The sequence below is a fragment of the Nelumbo lutea genome, chromosome 5, assembly GCF_056320005.1.
Source record: "Nelumbo lutea isolate HS-2025 chromosome 5, American lotus-T2T, whole genome shotgun sequence".
Lineage (NCBI taxonomy): Eukaryota > Viridiplantae > Streptophyta > Magnoliopsida > Proteales > Nelumbonaceae > Nelumbo > Nelumbo lutea.
In genome coordinates this window covers 23,290-49,753 of record NC_142688.1, presented here as the reverse complement: position 1 = coordinate 49,753, position 26,464 = coordinate 23,290, and the positions used below count along the sequence as shown (strand labels likewise).

Sequence of the window (26,464 nt, the reverse complement as noted above, 5' to 3'; positions counted from 1 at the left end):
GTGTCTGAGAAATGCCTATTTTACAAATTGACCCCTCTTGATTAATCTATGTGTATGTGTACATAATTTGTAAAATGCAGTTGTTAAAAGGTCCTGAATGACGTGGATCAGTGCCATCAATATTAAATAGATAAGGTGTTAACTATCAATCCATAGCATAACAGTAATAGTAGAGAGAAACAACACATGGTATAACAGTAACGACAATATAACTATACCAGTAATTATAGTAGAGAGGAGTATGCCATAGCATAGCAGTTTATAGAGAAAAACAAGCATTTGTATAACAACAATGATAGGATAATTTATGTGACCAACCAAAGCATCCCCACAAAATTAGTCCTGGCCACTCCACCCTAACCATCCATCATATAGGATAATTTATACCTTGAAAGAAAATAGAATTAACACAGCACAGATTGGTGTCTAGATTGTGATCATGAAGTGTATGTATATGCTTATGACAGTTCTAGAGTTGATTAGGAATTTAGCATGTGATATACTGTCCTAGTAATAAACTCATTATTACAAATGTTATCAAATGGTTGTTTTTTTTTATATGTAAATTTGTACCTTCTTATTAATTGGTAAAAAGAATATATAAATTGGTTATGGAAAATATGGAAACGATTTCAATCTCATGAATCTGTCTGGACTCTTCCAGATCTATTACTTCCATTCCTTTAAATTTAATCTTCTCCATTGTGTTCATTCCATTTGGATGCATTTATGTCCTTAAAAACAGATCATTGTCTTGTTTTTCTACATCAGTTGATATCTTCTCTATTATGAGTTTTCTTTTTTTCTGCTCAATTTGTTTGGTGTGCAAAATTTGGTTTTACCGTACCTGCTTCCCCATTTATTTCTCTGTAGATGGATCTTACTAAAAAAAACAAATGGGTTGTACGGTGGACTTTTACTTACTGCAAAACAAATGGGTGTGGTTTGGATCTTATATGCATCTAATTCCTATGTCTTAATTTTATGTTTTACGGATTATGATTATTCTTGTTAGTGATATTTGAAACAAGGGGAAGAGGTATGGATGGTAGGGGTAAAAAGTAGTGATCTAGATGGTTGCTTAGAGAGTAGAACTCTGTGGAAGCGAACGGAAACATGACATTGAAGGGAGGAGAGAAGTTTCTGACTGTGACGAAGTGGAGAAGGGAACTATAAGTCGAAGCCAAGAAGTTGATATTTGAAAGTTGTCGAAGTCAGGGTTTGTGTACATTGAAGATTAGGGAGGAAAGGAAAGTGACAATATTCCTCATTGGAGAAATTGTGTAGTGGTTGGAAGGCTTTATTGATGGTGCAACATTTCCTATTAGAATGCGAGGTTGGAAAGTTCTCTGTGTCCTTCTATTAGAAAGTATGAGGCAATACTGCGATGGAATAGAAAAGGGTGATTCATAACAGTGACAGCTCTTCAAGGGTGGAAAAAAGCAGATGTTATGTTTTCCAGAAAGGAAAGGCACTCACGGAGAAGATACACCAATATTTGATCCATGTTGCTGAAGAATCGCTGGAGAAGCAGCAGATTGAAGAGGAAGCAGGTGAGGCTCGATCAAAGGGGTTGGAGGATAACCCAAATTATTCGAAGGATGCTTCTGGTTCTTGCGGTGGGCAATGAAGCCTCAGAAATCGATGCTCATCTCAAGCTCGAAAAAAATACCAAAGATTCTAATGGAAGTGGAAAGAGGGGTTTGGAAGAAAAAGGTATTGTATTGGGTGAAGACAACAAAGTTGTTTGGTGATTTTACTGTTGATGATATTACAAGGAATTGGGGAGTTATTGCAGCATCATCTTCAGCAAAGAAGAAACAAGTAAAAAAGTGGAGCCTCCAGGGAATGATTTCTTTAAACTAAATTTTGGTGGTAGCTGTTTTTGTAATCCAGGTGCTGCCGGAATGGGAGGGGTGATAAGAAATGACAAAGGAGATCTGGTTTTTGTGTATTCTGGACTCCATGGTTGCAGAATTGAAGGTGGCTGTGTTTGGAGTTAAAAAGCTTGGAGATAGGGATCAGAAAGTTGGTGATCGTAGGAGACTCAAGGTTGATCATAAGCTGGCTGAATCGAGAGGATAAGGTTCCGTGGTATTACAGAAATGAGCTCAGAAAATTCAAAAGGTTCTCAAAAGATATGCTGGTGGTTATGCAGTGGGTTTCTAGATCAGCATTCTGCATTGCTGATCATTTGGCCAAACAAGGGGTTAATAGAGGGAATTGCTTTTGGCCTTCTTTGTAAGATAAGAAAAATGTTCTGATATTGTTCTGAGTTGTTCTGGGGTAGCCGAGGCTACTCAAGATGTTGTAAGTTTATCCTCTAATTAATAAATCTATGTATTCTGTTGCTGATAAAAAAAAGTTACAGATAAAAAACACAACGGCTATCTTACCTCTTTGTGAAAATAGAGCTATTATTGATATTGGAAAGGAAGAAGTGAATGTCATAATGGTCAAAATTGAGATAGGGGTGGTGTTGTTTGAAAGGTGGCAGATGTGCTGCAATGAAAAAGATATTACTGTTTCAAGCACTAGAGTGAAGATGGTTGGGCTGTCATTTAACCTATGGAAGGAAGATTTTATTGCAAATATAGTTATAGTTCTAGGGGGAAAGTTTGAGGAAGTGAGCTTCGATGATCCATTTATCGTAAAGTTCAGGATGGCCGGAGTGAAGCCGGAATGCATCCCATGTTCTTTCGATCTATTGATTGAAGGGGCTATGGAGGAGGGTCTGGTTTGCAATGGAAATCAAATCGTCTCTCTGGTTAGGCATCTCCAAGGTTGAAGATGAAGCTGAGTTGGCAGAGTAGTTCCCATGTGGAAGACAAAGAGACGTGGAAGGGGGGAGTGGAACAAAGTAAGCTATTTTGGAAGGAATACAGTCTAATGAACTAGAACGAGAGAATGCCATACCATTTAAAGAAAAAAAATTCAAATAATTTTAAAAACAGTGAAAATAGGGCGGCGTTAAATTCTTGTGTCGAGGTGGTCAAAATTGGAGCCCGCTTTGACACTGGGTGGGGTCCATAGAGGTTAACGAAGAAACAAGCTTTTTTTTTTTGAATTGGTTGTTGGCTAGACCAGGAAGGTTCCCAGTCCAAGTGATGTGGGGGTTAAATTAAATGGCTCATGTGACTCTTTAAACAGTCACGTGAGTTGTGGCCCTTTGATTCCGACTGGAGACGTTAAACTTGGTCTATCATCTTCCTAGTTTAGCTGCATCAGAGAAGCTTGATAAGTCTAGTATGAAATCTGGTTTGAAACAAGCAATGCAATGGGTCTGAAGAGAAACAATAGTGGAAACAGGCCATGGTGTCTCTATAGAGGATCGCCCTAGCTTGAGGTATACCAGGGAAAGATCGAAGGAGAAAGAAATGGTAGACGGGGGTTGGCTGAACTATGTTGAAGACTTGGAGTCAAACACAAGTTTGATGATTGGAAGTGTAGCAAGGGTGGATTCAACAGAGGAGCTGGTTGAGGACCTCCACCTTTATGAACTTTTTGTTGAAGACACAAGAGCTCCTGAAATAACCTATGCTCGGAGTCAGGTGGTAGTTGGAAGTAATGCTAAAGCGGCTGAGGAATATTTGGTAGTTGTGGAGATAAACCATAACCCAGGTATTGAAGACCCACTCCCAAATAGGGACCTGAGGTAGGGTGTCCGTAAGGGGGATTTGGTGAACCACCAGAAGCTGAATAAGGAAAATCTAGAAAAGGGTAAGCTATAGAATATTGGAAGTAATTTGCAAAGTGTTCTTTGTACAAAGAATGGACCACAACATACCCAACCTAGTAAAGCCAATGAAAAACTCTGACAAGGAAAATCTTTTAGCCCCTCTTCTGCGATCCAACCAGGTATTTCTATGAATTTGTTTTTGGGTACTGATGTGTGTCTTGTGACCGCAACTTGTAATTCAGCTTCTCAGGTTGCCCATAAGCCACCAACTCCAACCCTTGACAAGGCAGCAAGAAGAGATGAGAATGGGTGTGAGTCTGAGGGAGAGTGGGCCAGTGGGGGGAGAGAATTTAGGGATTAGTTGAGAAATTTTTGGAGGAATTAAAAAAAGAGAGAGCTAGAGAAATGAAGGTATCTTACCTATCAATAGAGGAAGGTATCTTGGTCAGTATATTGACAAGATGGATATATTCTCAAATCTAAAGATTTAAGGGAAGAGAAAATAATTAGATGTGAGGAAACATAGATGACTTGATTAGCTGAATTTGTGTGGAAGCTCGGTTGTAAACTAAAAGATCCAAATGACATGGAAATCTTTTTAGAAAAGAAGAAGGAAGAAGGGAAGGTAAGGAAGAAAACAATGAGTGCAGTGGAAAGGTTAAAATTGGATGTGGAAGGTGATAAGGACTTTAGTGAAGGGGGGAAGAAAACGAGGGAGTAATTGAGTGTTGGTGCGTGGTGGGATTAAGAAGGAAGAGGTTAGGAATGAAGATTGTCAGTTGCAATGTTCGAGGGTTAGCGAATGCTAAAAAGAGAGCTTTGATAAAGGAGTTAATCAGGAAGGAGAACCCAAATATTGTATGTAGTCCAGCAAGGGAAAAATAAAATAAAGGAAGAGAGATGAAAGGAGAAGAGAAGAGAAGGAGAAAGAAGAAGAGGAGTGTTCTATAATTCTATTCCAAAAGTTGTAGCTGGCAGCACCTAAGTTGGTATTTATACTTAGGGCGCCAACTTATAACAAATAAAAAGGAGAAATGCCAGAAATTCCCCTACACTAGCAACGTAACATATTACAACACTCCTCAAATTGGAGCATATATGTCAATCATGCCCAACTTGTCACACAACTCATTATGCCACAAATAGTGAAGACCCTTTGTAAGGACATCTGCCAGTTGTTCCTTGGAACTGATGTAAGGAGTACAAACTTCTCCCTTTTCAAGTTTTTCTCTTATGAAATTCTTGTCAACTTCAATATGCTTGGTCTTGTCATGAAGAATTGGGTTCGCCGCAATATTAATGGCTGCCTTGTTGTCACAGTAAAGGGACATTGTTCCATCAACAGAGAAGCCTAACTCACCAATTAAATTTTTTACCTAGAGCACTTCAGCTACTCCATGAGCCATGGCCCTATACTTGGCTTGAACAGTAGATCTGGCCACTGCACTTTGCTTTATGCTCCAAGTAAGTAAATTTCCACCAATAAAGGTGCAGTATCTCACTATTTGATTTCCTATCATCAACTGTGCTGGCCCATTTTGCATCTATGTAAACTTCCACTTCATATGACCATATTTCTTGAATAATATGGCAATCCCTGAATACTTCTTCGGATATTTGAGAATCCTCTCAGTTGCCTCCAAACAGCAGGTTCTTGGAGCATGCTGACTGAGGACACCAACAACATATGCCATATTTGGTTGAGTCATTGATAAGTAGAGAAGTCTTCTTGCCAACCTTTGAAACTTCTTGACATTTGCCACATGTTCTCTCTAGTACAATCTCCAAGTTTATGGTTTTCATCAATAGGAGAATCTGTAGGCTTTGCTTCCAACTTTCCTGTATCTTGTAAGAGATCTAGGATAAATTTCCTTTGAGAAATGAAGATGCCCTTTTGAGAGAGGGCAACCTCAATTCCGAGGAAATAAAATAGCTGTTCCAGATCCTTAACTTTAAAATGCACAACAAGGGATTCTTTTACCTTCTGAATCTTAGAGTCCCAGTTCCCTGTAATTACTATGTCATCTACATACACAATCAGGACCACAACAATTTTTTTGTTCCTTTTGACAAATAGAGTATGGTCAGACTGGCATTGCTTGAACCCAATTTGTTGAAGAGCCAAGTGACATCTATTAAACAAGTTCCTAGGAGATTGCTTCAAACCATTTAGGAATTTTTTTTAGTTTGCAAACTTTCCCTTCACACCCTTGTGCTACAAACCCAGGAGGCTGAATTTTATATACTTCTTTTAGATCCCCATTCAAGAAAGAATTTTTAATATCAAGTTGGTGAAGCTCCTAGTCAAAGTTAACAATGAAGGATAACTTGATCCGAATTGTGTTTGTTTTAGCAACTGGAGCAAATGTTTCTGCATGGTCAACTCCATACACTTGTGTGGACCCTTTTGTAACAAACTTGGCCTTATACCTTTCAACTGTTCCATTTGCCTTGTGCTTCATTGTGAATACCCACTTACACTCCACTCGCTTTTTGCCTTCAGGAAGACCCACCAACTCCCAGGTGTTGTTTTTTTGTGTAGAGCACAAATCTCTTCATTGCATTTGTCCATTCAGGTATAGATAAAGCTTCTGCAACACTTTTGGGAATGGAGGCAGAATCAATGGCAGTTAGAAAAGCACGAAATGAAGGTGTGATGCTTTCATAGGGCAAGGAATGGGCAATACGGTGCTTAGTAGTACACGATCTAACACCTTTCTATGAGCAATTGGGACATGAAGATCATCAATAGAATCATCAATAGCAATTGGCTCAGTAACATCAAGGGGAACAAGGATACCTGGATCCGCCTCTAAGGAAGACAGATGATGCTGGATGCACAGTTTCTGACTACTCCCCACCCTTTAAACTTAGTTGTCCCTTACGATGCCTCAGGAAAACATGAAATGAAGACGAGTTGGGGATAAAAGGGAGAGGAACTTGAGAAACTTGCCTCTCCTCCTCCACACTATTCTCCCCTTGAGGAGAGGCTTTGAAGAAAGGTTTAGACTCAAAAAGGACACACCCATCGATACAAAGTACTTATGTGTGATAGGATTAAAGCATTTGTAGCCCTTTAGGGAGGGTGAGTAACCAAAAAAAAAAAATACATGGGATAGACTTGGGGTCCAACCTACCTCAGTTTGGAGACAAATCATGAACAAAGCATTTACGACCAAACACACGTAAGGAATAGAAAACAAAGGAGATTGAGGAAATAGGAGCTGATGTGGGGCCTTGTATTGTAAGAGATGTGATGGCATGCAATTGATAACATAAGCTACGATAATCACAACATCAACCCAGAATTGCTTGGGAAAATTCATGTGTAACATCATACTATGGACAACTTCAAGAAGATGTCGGTTCTTCCTTTTTGCAACACCATTCTGTTGTGGTGTTTTGGAACAAGAGCTTCGATGAGGAAATCCATGAGGTGTAAAAATTCAGCTAAGTCATGATGACAGTATTCTTTTGCATTGTTCGATTGGAAAATTTGTACTTCAACATGGAATTGAGTTTAAACCATGCGGTGAAAATCTTTCACAATTCTGGGCACCTCTTCTCTAGAATGCATAGGATATATCCAAGTGCATTTGGAATAATCATCAATGAAGCTAATAAAGTACTTGTATCTTCCATTAGTGGGTATGTTATTTTTTTTAACCCCAAATTGTACTCCTGGTGGAGGGGTGACCACCGTAAATTTTTATTAAATTGTGTAAATAAAAAATCTAGGAGAGGGGGGGGGGGTGTAAAAGCCTTACTCCTCGAAAGAAGCTAGGTACACCAAGATCTACATCTACTATGCAATTACAAATAGACAAAAAATAGTAGATCTCGAAAAGATCTTCAAACATACAAAAAAGGGATACCCAAACCATCAAATTTGAGAAGATGCAAAACCTTTGGGGGAAGATCTTGTACATTGTTGAAAAAACCTTGTGAATGAGAATCATTGGCTTTTTTTTTTTAGAAAGCCAATAAGCAACCTGATTAGCCTCCTGGAAAATGTGTACAACTTCTATATCCATACTCCCTTGAAAAGAATCCAAATATTCTCACCAATACCAAAGTCTCCAAGGAAGAGCATAGCGTCCATGAGTAATCTCGGCCAGAACTTGGGAATCTATTTCTACTATGATCTTTGATATTCCCAAGGATCACACAAGCTCAAGTCCATCTAGAAGAGTGTTTGCCTCAGCCAAGAGATCGGAAGTGGAACCATAAAATTTGTAAAATGCAGAAACAAAGTTGTTTCTGCCATCTCTTATCACTCCACCCCTCCACTTGGACCTAGATTTTCTTTGGCCGATCCATCTGCATTTTGTTTAAAGAAACTAGGTGGAATTGGTCGCACATGTACTACTTGGGGAGGTTTTCTTGTTGGACGCCGAACCTGAATATTCAAATGGGTAAGAGCATTAATTTGCAATGGAGCAGAATTGGAGATAACTTTAATGAAAGGGCTGATTTCCTGCAGCCATTTTTTGATTTTGAAAATGATCTATTGAGTGCATAAATATGATCCCTCCATTTTTCTCTTACATCTTTCCCATGATATAAAACTGGCCAAGGCTTGTACACAAAACGTCCATTGATTATGCCCATTACCATGCATTGTTAGCCACCTATGGAGCACAACCCTGACAGGTTCATTAGGGAGAAAAGTGACTCCCAACATAGAACTAAAATAACCCCAAATTTTCCTTGCCATGCAACTTTGAATAAATAAATGATCCATGGTTTCTATCAGAGGGTCCTTACAACAAAAACATTTTGAGGCCATCTGAATACTCAGTTGTTGTATCTCACTGTCAACTCCAATTTTGGCTTTCATCAATTTCCAGACAAAGAAAGAGACTTTGGTTGGCATATTTTTGTTCCAAACAGCTTTAAACTAGTCCACTTGGGGGGCTGAGATTCTCAACCGATTCCAAGTAGTTTGGTTGAAAAACCTCCATCACTACTGGGCCCCAACATCAGAAAACACAACATGGAAAGGCGAAACAAATCTTTTATTACTTGAAGGGAAATTTGATCTACACTGCTTGCTTAATTGACATGTTGCAATTCAATGATAGACGCAAACTTAGATAGTTTAGGAAACATAACTTTCAAAGACTTGAAGGACAAATGACCAAGGCGATTATGCCATAATCACACTTGACTTTTAGTAGCCTGATTCACTGACTGACTCATAAGACTTACAAGAGCTGATGTTGTAAGACCAACTTTATTCTCCAAGATGTAGAGGCGATCAACCATATCTCCTTTACCAATCGTCCTCCCTGAGGCCAAATCTTGAAAAAAACACATGAATGAGGAAAAAAGGTTGCATGACAGTTTAGGGATTGAGTAATACTACTAATGGACAAGTTAATAGGAAGTTTGGGAACATGAAGGGCATGGGGTAAAACAAGTCTATCCGAAAGGGATACATATCCTTGATCAGCAATAGTGGAGGACTCCCTACTAGAGAGAAGGGTGTAGGTCTGAAACATATCTGACTTACCGGTCATATGATTTGATGCCCGAGTCAATGATCCAAGGAGAATCTAGAATAGAGGTAGACACATGAAACGCAGAAGCACTTTTACCTAATGTAGAAGCAAATGAGGTAGATGGGGTAGGAGTCGACCTATCCATCTGTCCACGGGTCCTACCATATAGTTCCAAGTGATCTTTGAAGGAGTTAATGATGTCATCTTTAGGGTAAGAACCAATAGAATGCTCTTGGGAAGTACCAGTAGTCAAGTTATTTGATTGATAATAATGTGTAGCCAGATTTTGTGGAGATAAATTCTTTTGAGTAGGCTTCTTTGGTGTATCTTGATTTTTGGTTGCCCACTTGGGCTTCTCAACTGATTCCCAACAAGTCTCTTGGGTGTGTCTAGACTTTTGGCAATGAATACACCATAATTTGTCCTTGTCATCATTTTTCCTTGATCCACCCTTTTTCATTCTAGTGTTGCCCTTTCTTGCAGCTAGGGCAACTAGTTGCTCCCCCTTAGAAGCATTCATTAGATTTTCTTCTACTCTCTTCAGATTGAACTGAGGCATGAACCTCCTATACTGAGGGAAGTTCACTACTTCCTAATATCTGCACCCGAAGTGGTTCATAAACTAGATTCAGCTCCAACAAGAAAGCAAACACTTGTTGTCGGGAGACAATTTTTTTTGTAGGCCCTAGCATCCTCATCATTCTTCCATTCAATGGTCTGATAATGGTCCAGCTCCTTCTATACAGAGGTAAGGGCTGAATAGTATGCAAATAGGTTATGGTTTCCTTTCTTACAAGTAGATGGTTCCACTTGGAACTGGTAAATCTTAGTATAATGTCTCTGTTCTGAGTAGGTTGCCTTGGCTTGTTTCCAAATTGCACAAGCTATATCAGCCCATATGAAGTTTTTCTTTACATGGGGCAGCATGGAACCCAGAAGCCATGACATAACCATGCTGTTTTATTGATCCCATCTATCATGTTCAGCTATACCAGATTTTGGTTCTTTAACCTTCCCATTTATGTAACCAGTTTCCCCCCTAGCCATGACATATAGTTTAATTCCTTTGGACCATTCCAGATAATTTACTCCACCAAAGGGGGTTATAGTCATAGAAAAATTCATGCTGTCCATCCTTCCATTAAGGTTCCTTGAGAGGAAGTAATACCAGAGGTTGCTGAATCTTTAGTAGTCATTAGACCCAATGTTTCTTTGCTGATTTCACCAAGGACTGAAAAACTAGTGCAGATAATGATTTAACCATAGTTTTCAAGGCATCTAGGCAATTCTGGGTGACACTGGGGTGCCTAGTTGCCTAGATGATGAAAATTTTATAATATAAAAAAACTAATTCCCTAGTTTTATATACCATTAAGCATGTATATTAATTGAAAAAATAGCATTTCTCTTTGGTAAGAAATGCATCTTTATTCTTCTTAATATAAAAGATTTTTATTAAAAATAAAGAAAAAAATGAGATCCCCCCTTCCTCCTCCTAACCCCCTCCTCTTAAGGAGGCTTACACCTCCTTGTGTTCAGGATGCTTACGCCTCTTGCATTCTGAACTACGCCTCTAGATAGTGGAGTGCCTCGCATCACACCTCCATGTTTTAAAACATTAACTGTAGGTCTGTCTGCAAACCCTAGTCTAATAGACATCAGCTTATAACAAGGAGACGACCAGCCCCTACAACTCCAAATTGTGACATTCACACACACTTAGATATGAATGTAACAGTATATACCTGGAGTACACTAATGATTCCACAACCCACAGTCCATAAAAGATAGGTGCAAACCCTAGAGAATGCTGCTCACTGCATTCAACTGTCACCACAATACCACAAAATCTGTTCTTCGTACAACGACCAAGAGAGAAAAAAGGGTAGACCGAAAGTCTACTTCAGTCAGATGGAGTTTTTGCCTCTTCTTCCAATCGAAAAAGTTTGTTTCAGATGAAGAACACGATCTGAGAACGTTAAGCCCAAATCAGTGCTCTAATACCATGTAGTCCAGCAAGGGAAAAATAAAGGAAGAGAGAAGAAAGGAGAGGATAAGGAGAAAGAAGAAGAGAAAGTGTTCTATTCCAAAAGTTGTAGCTGGCGGCACCTAAGTTTTCTATTTATGCTTAGGGCGACAACTTATAACAAATAGAAAGGGGAAATGCTAGAAATACCCCTGTGCTAGTAACATAACATATTACAACATAGTACTTATTCAAGAATCTAAACTATCAACCTTTGATGATAGATGGGCTAGGAGTACCTAGAGGGCCAGAGGAATAGTTCGGCTATGTCCCCATGATGAGGAGCTTTGAGGGGATTAGTGCTCTTTGGAAGAATGATGTGGTGCAATGATTGGAAGAATTGGTTAGAAATTTTACAATCTCAATTAAATATTGTTAGTTGGTAGATGGTTTTGAATGGGTTTTAATGAACATTTATGGGTCAAATGGATATCAGGAGAGGAATGAGCTATGGGAAGAATTGGGAGACATATGGGGTTGCGGGTCGAACCTTGGTGCATAGGAGGGGATTTTATTGTTATAGGATTTGTAGGGGAAACCAACAAAGCAAGACAAAGGGCTACCACTAGTGTGAGGATATTCAATGAGGTTATCAATTCACTTGAGCTTAAGGAGTTGCCCCTCCTACATAACAATTTCATGTGGTCCAACCTTCAGTCAAACCCTATTTTCTCCAAGTTGGGTAGATTTCTGTTCTCGGTGGATTAGGAAAATCATTGGGGAGATATGGTATCAAGGGCTTTACCTAGAGTAACCTCAGATCATTGGTCAACATCCTTATCAAAGGATGATCTAAAGGGAAGGGGTCCGGCTCCATTTTGGTTTGAGAATATGTGGCTTTGTCATCCAAAGTTTAAAGAAAAAATCAGGGAGTGGTGGGAAGAGGGTAATCCAAGTGCTAGTTGGGAGGGTATGAGTTTTCACCAAAAATTGAGGGATTTGAAGGCTAAGATAAAGGAATGGAATATCCAACATTTTTTGAGATTAGAAGAGAGGAAGCAAGAGATAATTGATCAAATTGAGTTGTCGGATAGCAGAGAGTTTGAATGAACCTTTGGGGATAATGATAAGCAAGAAAGGTGGTCACTAAGGAAGCAACTGGAGGACATTCTATTCAAAGAAGTAAGTTGGGGACAAAAGTCAAAGCACAAATGGATAAAGGAAGGAGCAGAGGGGCAGTTATTGAGGTAATTATTGCACAGGTGATTCAGTGGAGAAACCTATGGCTATATTTGATGGCATTCCTACTATGGTACTGCTGAATAGTTGGAAAGAAGTGCCAGCATCTGCTCCAAATAAACATGTTTCCAGCCCGGTGTGGTCTCCACCAGATGCAGATTTCATAAAGCTTAATTTTGATGGCAGTAGTGAAGGCAACCTTGGGCCTTCTGGGATCGTAGGAGCTTTTATAAAAGAGGTTGATGCTGTAATAGCAGTGTTTTTAGGGCCAATAGTTGTAGGAGACTCCCTACGAGCTGAAATTCTGGCTGTGTTGGAAGGGGCAAAAAAGTCTTAAGGAACTGAATATAAGCAGGTCGCATATTGAAGGGGATTCCAAAGTAGTGTTAGACTGGTTAAAAAAGGAGGAAGATAGCATGTGGAAGTTTATCAATGAAAGAAGTAAGTTCAAATGGTTGATTCATGTAATGGAAGTGAGATTACAATGGGTCAAAAGAAGTACAAATTCCTTTGCAGATGTACTTGCTAAAGAGGGAGTGGGAAGGGCCCAAATGTTCTGGGCTACTTTGTAATATTTTCTGTTTTCTTTGGGGGTAGAGTTAAGAGAGTTTACCTCTCTCCAGCTTTGTAATCTTCTGCCTATTATTAATATATTAATTTTGTTGTTGATTCTTTTTGGTTGCTTGTGCTAGTTTTCTTTTGAGATGATGGTTGGTATATTGAAGTTGGGTTGGGTTGCTTTCTTGGCTGCATTAATGCATTTCATAGCTGGGGCAGGGCCCATCTTCTTTGAAATGGCACATCTGACTTGCGCTATTTTCCCTTTTCTTTTTGGGGCTTTGGCCTGTGTAACTCTTGATTTTAATGTATTTTTTTCTACTACTACAATCGAAAGAAAAAAAAGGAAGATCCTTGAGATGATGCATTCTTATATTTATTTCTGTTTTTTTGATTGCTTTTTTTTTGTCTTTTGGTTCTATAGGCATGGGAAGTTTACGATGAAGCTGGAATTTTAGGATTTTGGAAGGGCATTGTCCCAACACTCATCATGGTTGGTGCCTTTCTTATTGTGGAAAGTAAATTTGAGTGTTATTCCATGGACTAATGTCATGAAAGTCACCATGTAAACAGGTTTGCAATCCATCGATCCAGTTTATGATTTATGAAACTTCATTAAAATATCTGAAGGCAAAACGTGCTGCTAAAAGGTCATCAAAGAATGTGACCGCTTTGGAGGTAAAGTGCATCTTCTGCAAGAATTCTGAAACAGGTCTAGCTAGATCCAACTTGGTTGAAATGGTGACTGTCCTGGATACTATGGTGATAAAGTTGCTATAGGAAATTAAATTAAATGGAATGAACCACTTAATTTAGATCTCGTTTTGTGGTTTTAAGTGGCTGTGTTGATTTTCACCCATTTGCCCTCTTTGCTGGTTCAATCTGATTTTGATGCATCGAGCCTCAGAATCAGGTCAAACCCCTTGTGGACTTAGTTCTAGGGACTATTTTCAGAAACCAAGGTTTTGTTTGGATAAGCTGTTGCTTTTTTGTTTTTTAATAGAACTAAAGCTTTTGGATGTAAGAGCATAAATAAGTGTTTGGTTGTGTCGTATTGCTTTACCACAATTGATATGGAAAAGTCCATGTGCCAGCCTATAATGTGTGCCATGTTCATCTTGCCATTGGCAAGTCCACATGTCTTCAAAGAGCCCATTCCTTTAAATCAGCCTTGCCACATGGTATGGATAATAAAATAGTTGTTCAAAATGACCATACTTATGTTGCACAAATTAATAAAATCCCATGCATTATTTTGCCACATGGCATAAAAGTGCCATGTGGAAGTTCTAAAATGTCACATAAAAGTGCCTCGTGGCATAAAAGTGACATGTATTTATAGGATTTATAAATATGGCACGTGGGAAGGCTTCACATGTTCACACCTTCCATGTTTTGTGAATAAGCAAAAATGCCCCAAGGCATGCAGTTGAAGCACATTACATCCTATTCTTACTTCGTGCTTTTTATTGCAGAAGTGTTTTTACTTTAGAAAACATACGTTGCCAAACTCTGAAGCAGTTTTTTGCTGCCCAAAACATGAAAGTACTTCCAAAAATCTTATCCAAACACAACCTAAAATATTGGCCTTTACTGTAGGTGATTGGTATTGAGTTCATTATTTCTCTGATCCATTTCTTCCTTCAGACTTGATCTTTGATAGCATGTAGAACATTGGTGGAATGTGTTGGAGAACCTATGGGATTACTGAAGTTGCCTCTATCCATTATATAATCTTTTCTTGCATGCACAGGTTTTTTTATTGGGAGCCTTTGCAAAACTGGGAGCAACTGTCTCCACATACCCATTGTTAGTTGTCAAGGTAAAGTATCTCCTAATGAAACCATTGATACCCATTTATGTTTTGTAAGATTGTATTCCTAAGCCATGAAGAGGTATCTCGTTGCACTTCATCCATTTATGTAATTATGATTATGATGTTCTGTGGTACCTATATTTATGAACAAAAGGCGATATACAAAATTGTAGTAACCATTATGGGATTAAACTCATGAGCCACACTACGAGACTTTGAGAGAGAATAATTGCCCAACTTAGTGCTGACACTAACAATTTCCTAATCGCCTTGCAATCTTTGAGGTCTTACAATTTATATACCCTATCCATAGAGTCCAGACTTTCCTAGATACAAAGTCCGCCTGTGATGGCTATTTGAAATGTGGTGGTAGTTGCAGAAGTTCTCATGGCTACGGAGGTCCTGCTGGGGTTGGGGGACATTTCATAATGCTAGAGGTAATCAGCTGGTTGGGTATTCACTATTCAGTGGTCTGATTGGCATGGGAGACTCTTCAGAAGCTCAAAGCCTGAAAGAAAAGCCCTTCTCATTGGCCTAAGGATAGCCAAATCTCTTGGTGCAAGACCACTGCCGGTGGAAGGAGATTCTATGGATATGATTGGCTGGGTTTCCAACGTTTATTGAGGCCTTTGGGGATTTGATCATCTGTTGACTGAGATCTGGCAGACCTCAATTGACCTCTCTTGTTCTTTTAGATGGATTCCAGGGGAGCTGAACTCTTTAGTTGATTCTCTTTCAAAGTCAGGTGCATAGAAATTTTCTGCATAGTGCTAATAGTTTACCTTTGTAACTGACTTGTTTTTATATTTGTTTGAATACAGAGTTACCTTTCTCAAAAATAATTTCCTAGTGACCTTATGCTAGATGGGCATTAGTTAATAAGACTGTTATTGTTGGTTTCTACTATTGTTTGACTGTGCATTATCATGATGCTAATGCCTTTTGAGGTTCCTGCTTCAACTATCCTTACCCAAAATTTTCAATGCAGTCAAGGCTTCAAGCTAAGCAGGAGATCGGTGGGAATATATCATTAAGATATACAGGTTAGTTGTTTCTGTTATAATGTTAGATTTTTCCATTATATCATCATTGTAATCATTACTGTAATCATTATGGTTGTTACTAATGATACTATTGTTGTTGGGCTCTCATAGGCTCTTAACAAACATTGGAACTGATGAGGTTAATGCATTTGACTTGAATAACCATAGTTGCCTCCACTTGACTTGAATGCTCATAAATTCAGTTGGCAGAAAAAATTGTGGATTTACACTCCATGTTCTTTAACTAGAAAAACATGGATTCTCACAACAATAGTAACTAGAATTAAGATATGCTTTTACAACACCACCAACATAACGTTTTTTTTAGAGTATTAATCTGTATGAAAAAACATGTCTGTACAATGAGATTCTGTACAGCTACATAAGAAACCAACCATCCCCAATGTAACTGCATGACAAAATAAAATAACCCACAGAGATATTCCACAATGACCTTATTTCTCATATGATGCTTACACAAGTTTTATTATTGCTCACCATATTTGTCATGATTTAAAACTTTCACCATCGTCTCATTCCCTCTTTTATCTTGAACAAATTACAAAAACACTTATTTAATTATCTTTCTATTGGTTTTATTTTTAGCCATTTCTATCATTAATAACAATGATATCATTTATTACACATTTTTTCTTAAATGTTAATATATAATATTAGAGATATGATCACTTTTTTATAAATTTTAACGACTTTTGTGTTAATTTATAACATCACAAATTGGCTTGTTTGGAAAGGGAGATGCAGTATTCTGTTATTATACAAATTCATAACCGCATGCGCGTGGTGTGCAATACAGGCACTCTGGATGCAGTAGTTAAGATGATTCGCTATGAAGGATTGCCTGGATTTTATAAAGGCATGAGCACCAAGATCCTACAAAGTGTTTTTGCAGCATCGGTCCTTTTCATGGTCAAGGAAGAGCTAGTAAAGGTTTTCCTAGTACTGGTTGATAAGAACCGGAAAAGAAGTACCAGATATGGTTAAATGGCATCCATCAAAAAGATATGGTTAAATGACATTGAGAATAGAAATTTATAAAAAAAAAAACATTGAGAATAGAATTTATTGTCTCAAGATGGCCTTAAAGCCCTCTTTTTTGTTCTCAATCTGATCTGCTCGTTTCATTTGCAAGACATTTTCTTGAATAATAGGCCTTATTTATTTATATACTTTTATTTTTGAACATGTGTGTAGTATATAATGAGTAAGAACAGAATGAGAAGATCACGCTTTACTGTAGACTCGTTTGATTCACAGAAAACGAAGAAAACAAGGAAAACAGAAAACAAAGACAAAAATGGTAGACCGAATTATGCACAAATGAGGAAGACAAACCAGCAAGAAGGGCTACGAGCCTACGACACCATTCTGGCTACTAAAGCAGATCGCGGATGACCTGGTAGCTGAGGTGGTCACTTGGTGTCCCACTATGGAGGCATTGGATTAAACCCGTTTAAGTGCACTCTACGTGACAAAGTCAGTGGACTTCACGTGAACCCTGCTGCCTCTACCCACTTAGCCTTAACCCATCTGTCCATACTTAAGTGATATATTCCCGCGTGACTCCTACACGTTGAGCGTTAGGGATCTGTCACTTGCTTAGCTGTGTATGAGTGTATCCATGTAACTAATCACGAGTGAGCACGCCAGTGATTCGTACCCATGGGGTCTGTACGGAATTGGCTTGTTCAGTTGTGATTTGTTACATATATACAGCCAAGTGAGCAGCAGATCCAGGCTTTGTCATGAGTGATTTGTGGCTATTCTTTTGTCCACTAATTGCGTATGAAGAGAATGAAATGACCTGTGCAAATTGCGAGAATGAATGTTATGGCAGCCGGTCGAGTATCAAGCTGTTCGGGCTGACGTAAAGCTCGAAACTTGACTCGAGCTCGATCGAATGTCATATTTTTGGCTCGTGCTTGATTCGACTCAATACTCGCGGGCTATTTCGAGCTTGGTTTGATTCGAGTTGATTATAAATAAATAGTATTACAAACAATAAATACGTTAATATTAGGCATATTAAAAATATTAATTATAAAAATATATTATAACAATGAATTTTAAAATCTAAATTTATTTATATATAAATTAATATAAAAAATTAGTGTTTATTTATATTATAAATATAATTATATTAAAAAATAGTGTTCTGTTATGTGCTCAATTAGGCTCGTGAGCCACTTAAGTTGAGTATTGCAAAGCTCGAACTTGATTTCACCAAATACCTGACTTGAACTTATTTACTTTGACTCAAGTTCAACTACTGAGTTGAGCTCAAGTAACTTGCAAGTAGGTTGGGCTCACTTACACTCCTACATGGTAGATTAGCTAAGCGAAGAATGTCAAAGTGTTTGAAAGGTGAATGAAATTGCTTCATGTGACAATACCAAAATGAAGAAAATGCTAAACAACCCTTGCAAATTTCTTTACACTAAAGATGAGGGTGTTTGGTATAGTGGTTTTGTGTTGTTGGGTTGATCAATACACATTTGTATTAGAGACTTTTATTTTTATTATTAATCTAAAACATTTTGAGATAATTACAAATTATTATTTTAAGCTAAAACATCAAATTGATGTTTCTCTTAACATGTCATGTGATGTAGCGCGATCTAGTTGCTCCTTGCTGGAGGTGATCTGGCTTCCAGCGGACGACGGACAAAGTTGATCTGCAAGAGGATCAGAGAACCCGGGGTTGCTAGCCCGGCGAGGTCGCTCCGATGCTTAAGTTAGTATACTTGTTGTGAGCTAAAATAGCTTAAGAATGTAGAGATCCAGAGAGCATAGAAATCACGCGTACCTTGAACCTCCGGGGATGGAGCCTTTATATAGTCGAGTCCTCGCGGGCTTCGTAGATCAGTTTCGGGATCTTCGTCACGATAGGACTCATTTCTGCGTTAGTTGGAAGACAACGCTGCCAACCGATAAGGTTCATCACTTCCGCCCGAATCGGTATGGGAGATAATGCTAGCTGTTACGCATCGTGATCCTGTGAGGCCCGGTATCCGTTGGAGGGGTTTTCGGGATCACCACATAGTGGCATGTCGGTATCCCTGAGTTAATGTCTTTAAGTCCCGAACTGGGTTGAGTGCCGAAGTGCCTTGGCATCGAGGTATCCTTGTTGCGATCTGGTACTGAGGCGATCTCATCTTGAGGTGGCCTTATCCCGAAGTCACTTAGCCCGGGATAGTTGGGTACCTGAGCTCGACCTGTTGTGGACTGGTCATGATAAGTTGAGTTGTCATCTATTGATCAGGTCGTGTCCACGTGTCCCCTCTTTACTAGGTCGAGCCAAATCACCCTTCATCAATTGCCCCCACTCCCCGAGCCAGGGGTCTCGACCCGGTGCGGGGAGTTCATGACGAGACATGTGGATTTGGCCCGAGGTCCGAGCGGCTTGTCGGACGAGTCGCTGTTCGAACCTGTTCGGCTTTCCGGCTCAACTAGGAATAACCCAAGTTGCGTCTGGTTCATGCGCGAACGTCACATGATCTACAAACTCCGTGAACATAAAAAAATGCGCTAAACCGATTTCAACCTCGAGGGTCACGCAACCAGTTTTCCTAGGAGACGTTGGATTGCCTCGATCTCGACTGTTGATTTTTGGACATATTGGCTACAAATGGGGGGCTTGAGACTCATTTTCTTCGCCACAAATTCACAAATCTTTGTTCTGAGGTCGCGTTCAAGCTTCTTAGCTCGGTTTCTCCAGTCCGGTGTCTTCTTTCGGTTCGGTCTTTCTTTGGTGAGTCTTCGCTAACTCTCCTTTTCTGATTATCTTTTCTTCGCAATGTCTAGTTTTATTTTAGATAGTCTTTTAGATGAGAGCAGTGAATCTGCTGGGGCCGAGGTAGGTGCCTCGACTCAAGTCGTAGATTGCCTTACTGAAGAAGCTACTTCGGGTCAAGAAGCGGTTCGCGGTCCTCCTGAGGTGGAATCACCTCGGGAGGCACAAGAGGCCTCCGGTGGTCTGGCGTCCACCTTGCACCGAGGTCGGCAGCCAGATAACTTTGGCCCATCGACGATGGCAGTGGACAGGCTCCAAGCCTTAGTAACTCGGTATAGGCTTCCGAGTGATCTTGTCTATAGTCTTCTGATAGTTAACTTTCCCTAGGAGCACGGTCACGACGAGATTGTGATCTTTGAGGAACAACTCATGGTTGGTCTTCATCTTCCATTTCACCCCTGATCGTCGAAGTCATTAAACTCTTCAACATCACCATAGATCAGTTGCACCCGAACTCCATCTGCAACATAGTAGGAACCATCTCGCTCTTCCATGACTATAACCTGCCCCTTGACCTTGACACTTCTTCAATCCTTTCAATAAAGAAGAATTCCTCCGGTGTTCTACCCGAGCACAGGCGGACTTACTACTTGTCCCCACGTCCGGGCTACAAGCTCTTACACGAACTCCCAAATAGGGTCCCGGCCTGGAAAAGGGGCTACTTTTTAGTCCATAACACTAAGGGGTGGCCTTTCCCGACCCACTGGAGGGCGGCCATCCAAGATCTCGGTGTCAGGCTGGACTTGAAGACATGGGAAGCACTCCAGTCCTAGGCAGAGCTCAGTCTCAAGTTCGCGGACTATGTGACCGAAGACAAGCTCGTGCAGGCCAGTCCTGGTAGGTCATTACTTTTGTGCTGCCTTTGTTTTATTTTGATGTTGTTTCTGACATTTTGCTTTTGTTACAACAACCATGAAGTTTCCTACGAACGAGCTCCTTGGAAGGATGAAGGGGAAGAAGAAGGGTATCCTCGCCCTCCACTGCACAACCTCCAGTGATCGATCTGGTCGAGAAGGAACTAGGAAGGGTATCCTCGCCCCATGCGCCTGAGGAGGCAACATCTTCGGAGCCTGCCCCTACGGCTATCACTTCTTAGGGCAGCGAGGGGGCAGTTCGATGCATCCTAACTCCGAAGTACAACTTCCTCAAGAGCAAGAGCGCGGTATACACAGAGGAGGTCGCCAACTGGGCCGAGCTGTCAGTCGCTCAGCTTGGAGCTCGAGCGGTTATTCACTGTATGGTGGTTAGTTGTCTTTACTTATTCAATTCTATACTTGAAAACTCTTCTTGTACTAACTGCTATTTTTCTCTTGGCAGGTGAACTTTACTATGCACGCTCTGACATACCAGTCCAAACTACACCTGAAGTGAGCTATTGCAGCTGAGTCCTCATCTCGTGAAACTCACACCGAGCTGAATCTAGCCTGTAACGAAATCAACCAGTTGAAGAATGATGCACGAGCTCAGAAGTAGTTGATATCACTGCTAATGTTCGAGAAGGAGGAGCTTGCGAGGGAGAAAGCGGCACTGAAGTGGGAGGTGGAGAACCTCGAGGCCCATGTCAAGGAGCGAACGTAAATACTCCTCCAAGCAGTGGAGGAGGCCAAGGTCAAAGCTGTCGAGGAATACAAGACCTCGGAGGAGTTCCATAGAGAGCTGATCGAGGCGGGGACAGAAGGCTACCATAAGGGCTTTAAGCTTAGTAGGTGGCTGACCCGATGTGAATTTCCGCAGCTCAATCTAAGCACCATCACCACCTCAAGGGTCATAGATGAGATGGCTATTGAAGCTGCCAAAGATCCGAACTCCAAGGCGGAAAGTGACAGCGAGCTGCTCATCGACATTGAAGAGACCGGTGCTAACGAGAGGGTGAACCTTCCTGCCGAAGCCTCGGGCAAGGGCGAAGAGCGCCCAAACGAATAGACTTCCATATTGTATACCCCGGGCCTGCGAGCTCGGTCTATAATAGAAATCTCTTTTTCTTTTTTTTTTGTAGCAAACTCCTCATATTAATGAAATACACTTGTCTTTTTGTCAAATGTTCCAAGTGCAAATAACTCCCTAACTGGCGATCTAACCAAATAGGTATAGGTTACCCTGAACCGTTGAGCTACCGAGCTGGACTACCAGTAGGGGTAACTTCGCATGATGTACGCCGAGGTGTTTGGACATTATAGGGCATATACTCGACATGTCTGTGCGTGGGCTACTTGGTAATGTTAGTTGTCCCTTTGTTGGGGTTCAACTTTTTCATTATATGCCGAAGTGGGCTAGACATCGTAGGGTTTATACCTGAGCTATCTATACCTTAGGCATGAGGAGATGAGTTGCCTATGCCGAAGAGGCGATTAGGTCTTGTCTGCCCATGCCGAGGAGGTGACTGGGACTTGTATGCCAATGCCGAGGAGGTGACTGAGACTTATGTGGTGCCGAGGTCTTTTGTTTGCTCGGTACCTTAGCCCTTAGGCTCTAGGGGCGACTCACAGTCCACTCTCCTTACCCTTGGTTTTGTCCATGCCGAAGAGGCGACTGAGTCTTTTGTGCCCATGTCGAGGAGGCGACTGGGACTTATCGTAGTGTCGGAGTCTCTTATCAGCTCGGCACTTTAGTCCATGGACTTCTTGGAGTGACTCGTAGTCCTCCAGTTCGGCGATCATAGGTATATTGTCTCAGGTTGCCGATATTCCATGCTCAAGGTTCTTGTTTTCCTTCCAAGGTCTCGAGCTCGTACTTACCTTCCCCGAGTACCCGTCTTACTCGGTATGGACCTTCTTAGTTCGATCCGAGCATAACGACGCCGAGCTCAGGTACCATAACTTCCCTAAGAACCAGGTCATCGACACAGAAGTGTCATTTCCTGACCCGGGCGTTATAGTACTGAGCCACCCTTTGCTTGTATGCTGTAGTCCGAATGTATGCCAGGTCCCGTACTTCTTCCACCAAGTCCAGGTTGGTACGAAGCTTGTTGTTGTTTGTTTCCTTGTTGTAGGCTTCCAAGCATAGCATAGGCACCTCGATCTCTGTTGGATCACCGCTTCCATGCCGTAGGTGAGGTTGAAGGGGGTATCACTTGTGGCGGTCTTAACGGTAGTTTGGTAGGCCCATAATACACTGGGCAACTCGTCTACCCACAGTCTTTTAGCTCGGGCTAAGTGAGCCTTCAATCCACGGAGTATGGCTCTGTTTGTGACCTCTACTTGCCCGTTTGCCTGAGGGTGTGCCACTGAGGTGATGTTCTGTTGTATCCCTATCTTGGCACACCAATTCTAGAACTTGATGTCCTCGAACTACTTTCCGTTGTTGGAGATAAGTACCCGATGTAGCTGGTGCGTCTGAGTGACACTAGCAAGTGCACTAGCCGCTCAAGTAATAGAGTATCGTTCCCATGAGGACTTGTGTAGCAACTACTAGTATTAAATCAACCTACTCTTATCTAATTAGCCGAATTCTAAATCTAATTCAAATATGAAACTCTAGCTAACAAACTACCTACTAGAAATTGGCTCAAACACCTTGCATTCAAGTTGAGAGGATAAGCTACATAAATGATTCAACAATCAGCTCTCTAGATCATTCGAATAGAATTTGATTCAGCCTTGGTTTGGTGAAACCCCAAGGCAATGAACAACCTCTTTCAAGCGCATGTTCATCCTATGCATGAATGATAATTCTTATATTTATATCAAGAATCTAATCATTCATGCATGCATTAAGATCAAGCATTTCAAGGGCATCAATTCAGCTGAATGAACATCAATCCAGCTGAATGACTACCAACTGAATTGTGCAAGTTATATCTAACCTTGCATTCAATTCAATTCTTGATTAGTAGATCTGAAATTCTAGAGTCTTTCTCAAGCACTCTAGAATTTCCAAGAGTCTAGAATAGATCGACCAATACTGAATGAAGAATGTCTGAATTCTCTCTCAAGCAATTCAAACATTACAAATTACAGATATGGATTTGTAAGATAGCAGTTCAGCCAATCAGTTCTACAATCAGTGTCCTAATCAAGAAACATAAAAGTTGGATTTGATCTATTCAAATGATTCAAGAAAACTAATTACAAAATTGAATTTACAACAACCAAACTTCCATTACAGCAAGAAAGAAAGATAGATGGGGAAATTACATAATCTCTAGCTGAATTCGAACACAAAGTATGTAGAAATCAAGGAAGAGTGTGACCTAGATCTTCCAAAAGCTTCTCCTCCCTTCAAATTCACCTTCTCCTCTTCTTGGAATGCTTGGATCTCCTCAGCTTCTTCTCTCTTGTGCCTATCTATCTCTCTTCTCCTCTCTTAGAATTTCGAGCTCAAGGGATCAAGGAGGCTTGAACTCAGGCAATTGAACACCATTCCCCTCCAAGAGACCTCCTTAAATAGGCTTTCAATGAGTCTAGAAGCTGCCACGTCTAGCCTCTCTTGAAACTTCTAGAAAATGCTACCCTTTTCTCTTCTTGAACCTTCTAGAAAATGCTGCCCCTTTCTCTTGAACTCTCTAGAAGTTGCTGCTTCTAGCTCTTCTTGGGCTACACTTTGGGCTGCACTTTGGTTGAAATTTGGGCTGTTTTTGGGCTGCAATTTAGGCTGCTCTTGAGCTGAAATGGGCCTCTTCTTTGCTGGGTTGAATTGGCTTTCTTGCTAGGCTCTCTCTTTGGGTTCTCCCAAAGAGTGTAGCATGGACTGCATGGGTCGAGTGAACCTCTCTTGTTCTCTCGGCTGGGCCATGGTTCTAACTGGGCTAAATTACCTCAAATTTGGCTCTCTTTTTTTTTTTGTTTTATGCCTTCTTTCTCTTGAGTTGGTTTCCCCTAAATTATTTCTTAAAATTAAGCTGAAATGGGGTGAAACTCAAACAAACCATCATAAAAATCATGCATAAGTCCTTATAAATTGTATTTAAATTATGTACTCATCAAATACCCCCACACTTAAGCTTTTGTTTGTCCTCAAGCAAAGACATTAGCCATAAACTAATCATCCCCTTTTATTCTCACCATTTACTAGATGAATTTTTAGGAGGAGAATGCATTGAGTGGTTAGGAAACTTTTGTAAGTATTCTGCTCCTATTCTTATAAACTACCATTTTACCATATGCATAAGAGCCAAGGAAAGAGAGAATATGAGATCCTTCAAGTTTCAGTTTTCACTCCCGTTTAATATGTAGATCAGCTTCTTGATCGTCAGAATTAACCATCACTTTTAACTAGGTTTCAAATCTGTAACTACACCTCATGAGTGATCAACTGCATTTTATGCTTCTATCTGAGAATACAAAATTCGAAGCTCAATAGCAATCCACAGATCTGAAACAAGACTGAAATCAAGAACTTTAGGCTGCTCTTCGGGTTCCAATCTGTACATACCTTGGGTAGTATGCAATCTTCTTGATTTCAGCAATGAAAATTAATTACACAGATCTGAACTGCTGAAACTATACTACTAAAGGTCAATATACAGATATGAAATCAGTAGCTACGGATACTAGAACAACAATTTACAAATTCTCTCTCAATATCAGATCTGATTTCATTGTTGAAATCAACAATGAAAATTAATTACTGAGATCTGAAATCTCAGCAGCTACTGAGAACAGCAATATATAGATCTGAAATCAGTAGCAATTTACAAATTCTCTTTGAAATCAAATAGCTACCGCAGTTTACAAAATCTTCTTCATTGTATAGATATGATTTCATTGCTGAAATCAGTAGCTACTAAAACTACACTATTGCAGGTCAATGTACAGGTCTGAAATCAATAGCTATTGAGAGTAGAACAGATGTGTTCAGGTGATTGTGTTCAGGTCTGAGCTCCATATTGAAAGGCTACTAAATATCAGATCTGACCCCACTGTTTTTATGAGTTGTGCATCACCAAACACCAGCTAAAGTGGCCATACTTAAAACTGAGCAAATCAGCAAGACAAACCACTAATATCAGCAATGAAGCATGTTGTATAAAGATCTGTACAAAATTGAAATCAATCAACAGTAAAAAGACCTTCAGTGCGCTCAGATCTGGTATGTGATTTCAGCAGTAAGAGTTAGTGTATACAGACCTGAACCTTGCTACTATGACTAGTATAGCCACTAAGCAGATTAGTAATACAGATCTGAACTACACCACAGATACATATATGAAACCTACTTTAAATCAGAGATTTAGCAGATCTTATTAAATCATAAATTAAAGTTATAACAACAAGTTATGATAGTAGGAATGGAACCTATAACTAGAAATCAGACATCAGAAACTTACAGATTTGAATACTACTACACAGGAAAGAAAAATTAGATTACCTACTGCAGAACTAAAAACATTCAGTAATAAGAACAGATAATCTAAATCAGTAATGCAGATCTGAACTGTAATGTATAGAACTAAAACTCAACTACACTATTGTACTAGAGCAACTATAATTTTTTTTTAATTTTGTGTGAGTTTAGATCTGATTTCTGATTTCAGAAATAATAGCTAAGGTAATCAGATCTGAACTGCACTCTTTTATTTTTATTTTTATTTTCTTTTGAGATAAACAAAACCTGAAATCAACTAAACTACCTAAACTAAAACAGAAACCAGAGATGAAGTAATTCAGCAATAGGAAAGAAGACCAGCTTCATCAGCAATGAAAGCTACTGCATTCAAATCTGAATTATAAAATGCAGAGTTAGAAATCAGCAATGTATGTAGATCTAAAAATCAGATTAACAGTGGCCAATAGTTCATAATATTGCTACAATAAGTCCCCGGCAGCGACGCCAAAAACTTGGTGCGTCTGGGTGACACTAGCAAGTACACTAGCTGCTCAAGTAATAGAGTGATGAATAGAGTATCA

At 40.0% G+C, this 26,464-nt stretch overlaps 1 protein-coding gene across 7 annotated transcripts in view; it reads left to right on the top strand.

Annotated features, from left to right (window-relative positions):
* The window catches only part of LOC148849660 (peroxisomal nicotinamide adenine dinucleotide carrier-like), a 51,244-nt gene extending 34,233 nt beyond the window's left edge, over positions 1-17,011 (top strand). For 5 of the 7 annotated variants that reach the window (XM_088943797.1, XM_088943794.1, XM_088943796.1 and 2 more), the window contains 5 exons: positions 13,371-13,439; positions 13,520-13,624; positions 14,700-14,768; positions 15,751-15,805; positions 16,623-17,011. In XM_088943797.1, the coding sequence (XP_088799923.1) occupies positions 13,371-13,439; positions 13,520-13,624; positions 14,700-14,768; positions 15,751-15,805; positions 16,623-16,810 (486 nt within the window). In that variant the 3' untranslated portion in view covers positions 16,811-17,011. The remainder of the gene's footprint in view (positions 1-13,370; positions 13,440-13,519; positions 13,625-14,699; positions 14,769-15,750; positions 15,806-16,622) is intronic. The other 2 variants (XM_088943798.1, XM_088943800.1) reach the window with 1 other exon arrangement.
* Positions 17,012-26,464: the final 9,453 nt, after the last annotated feature.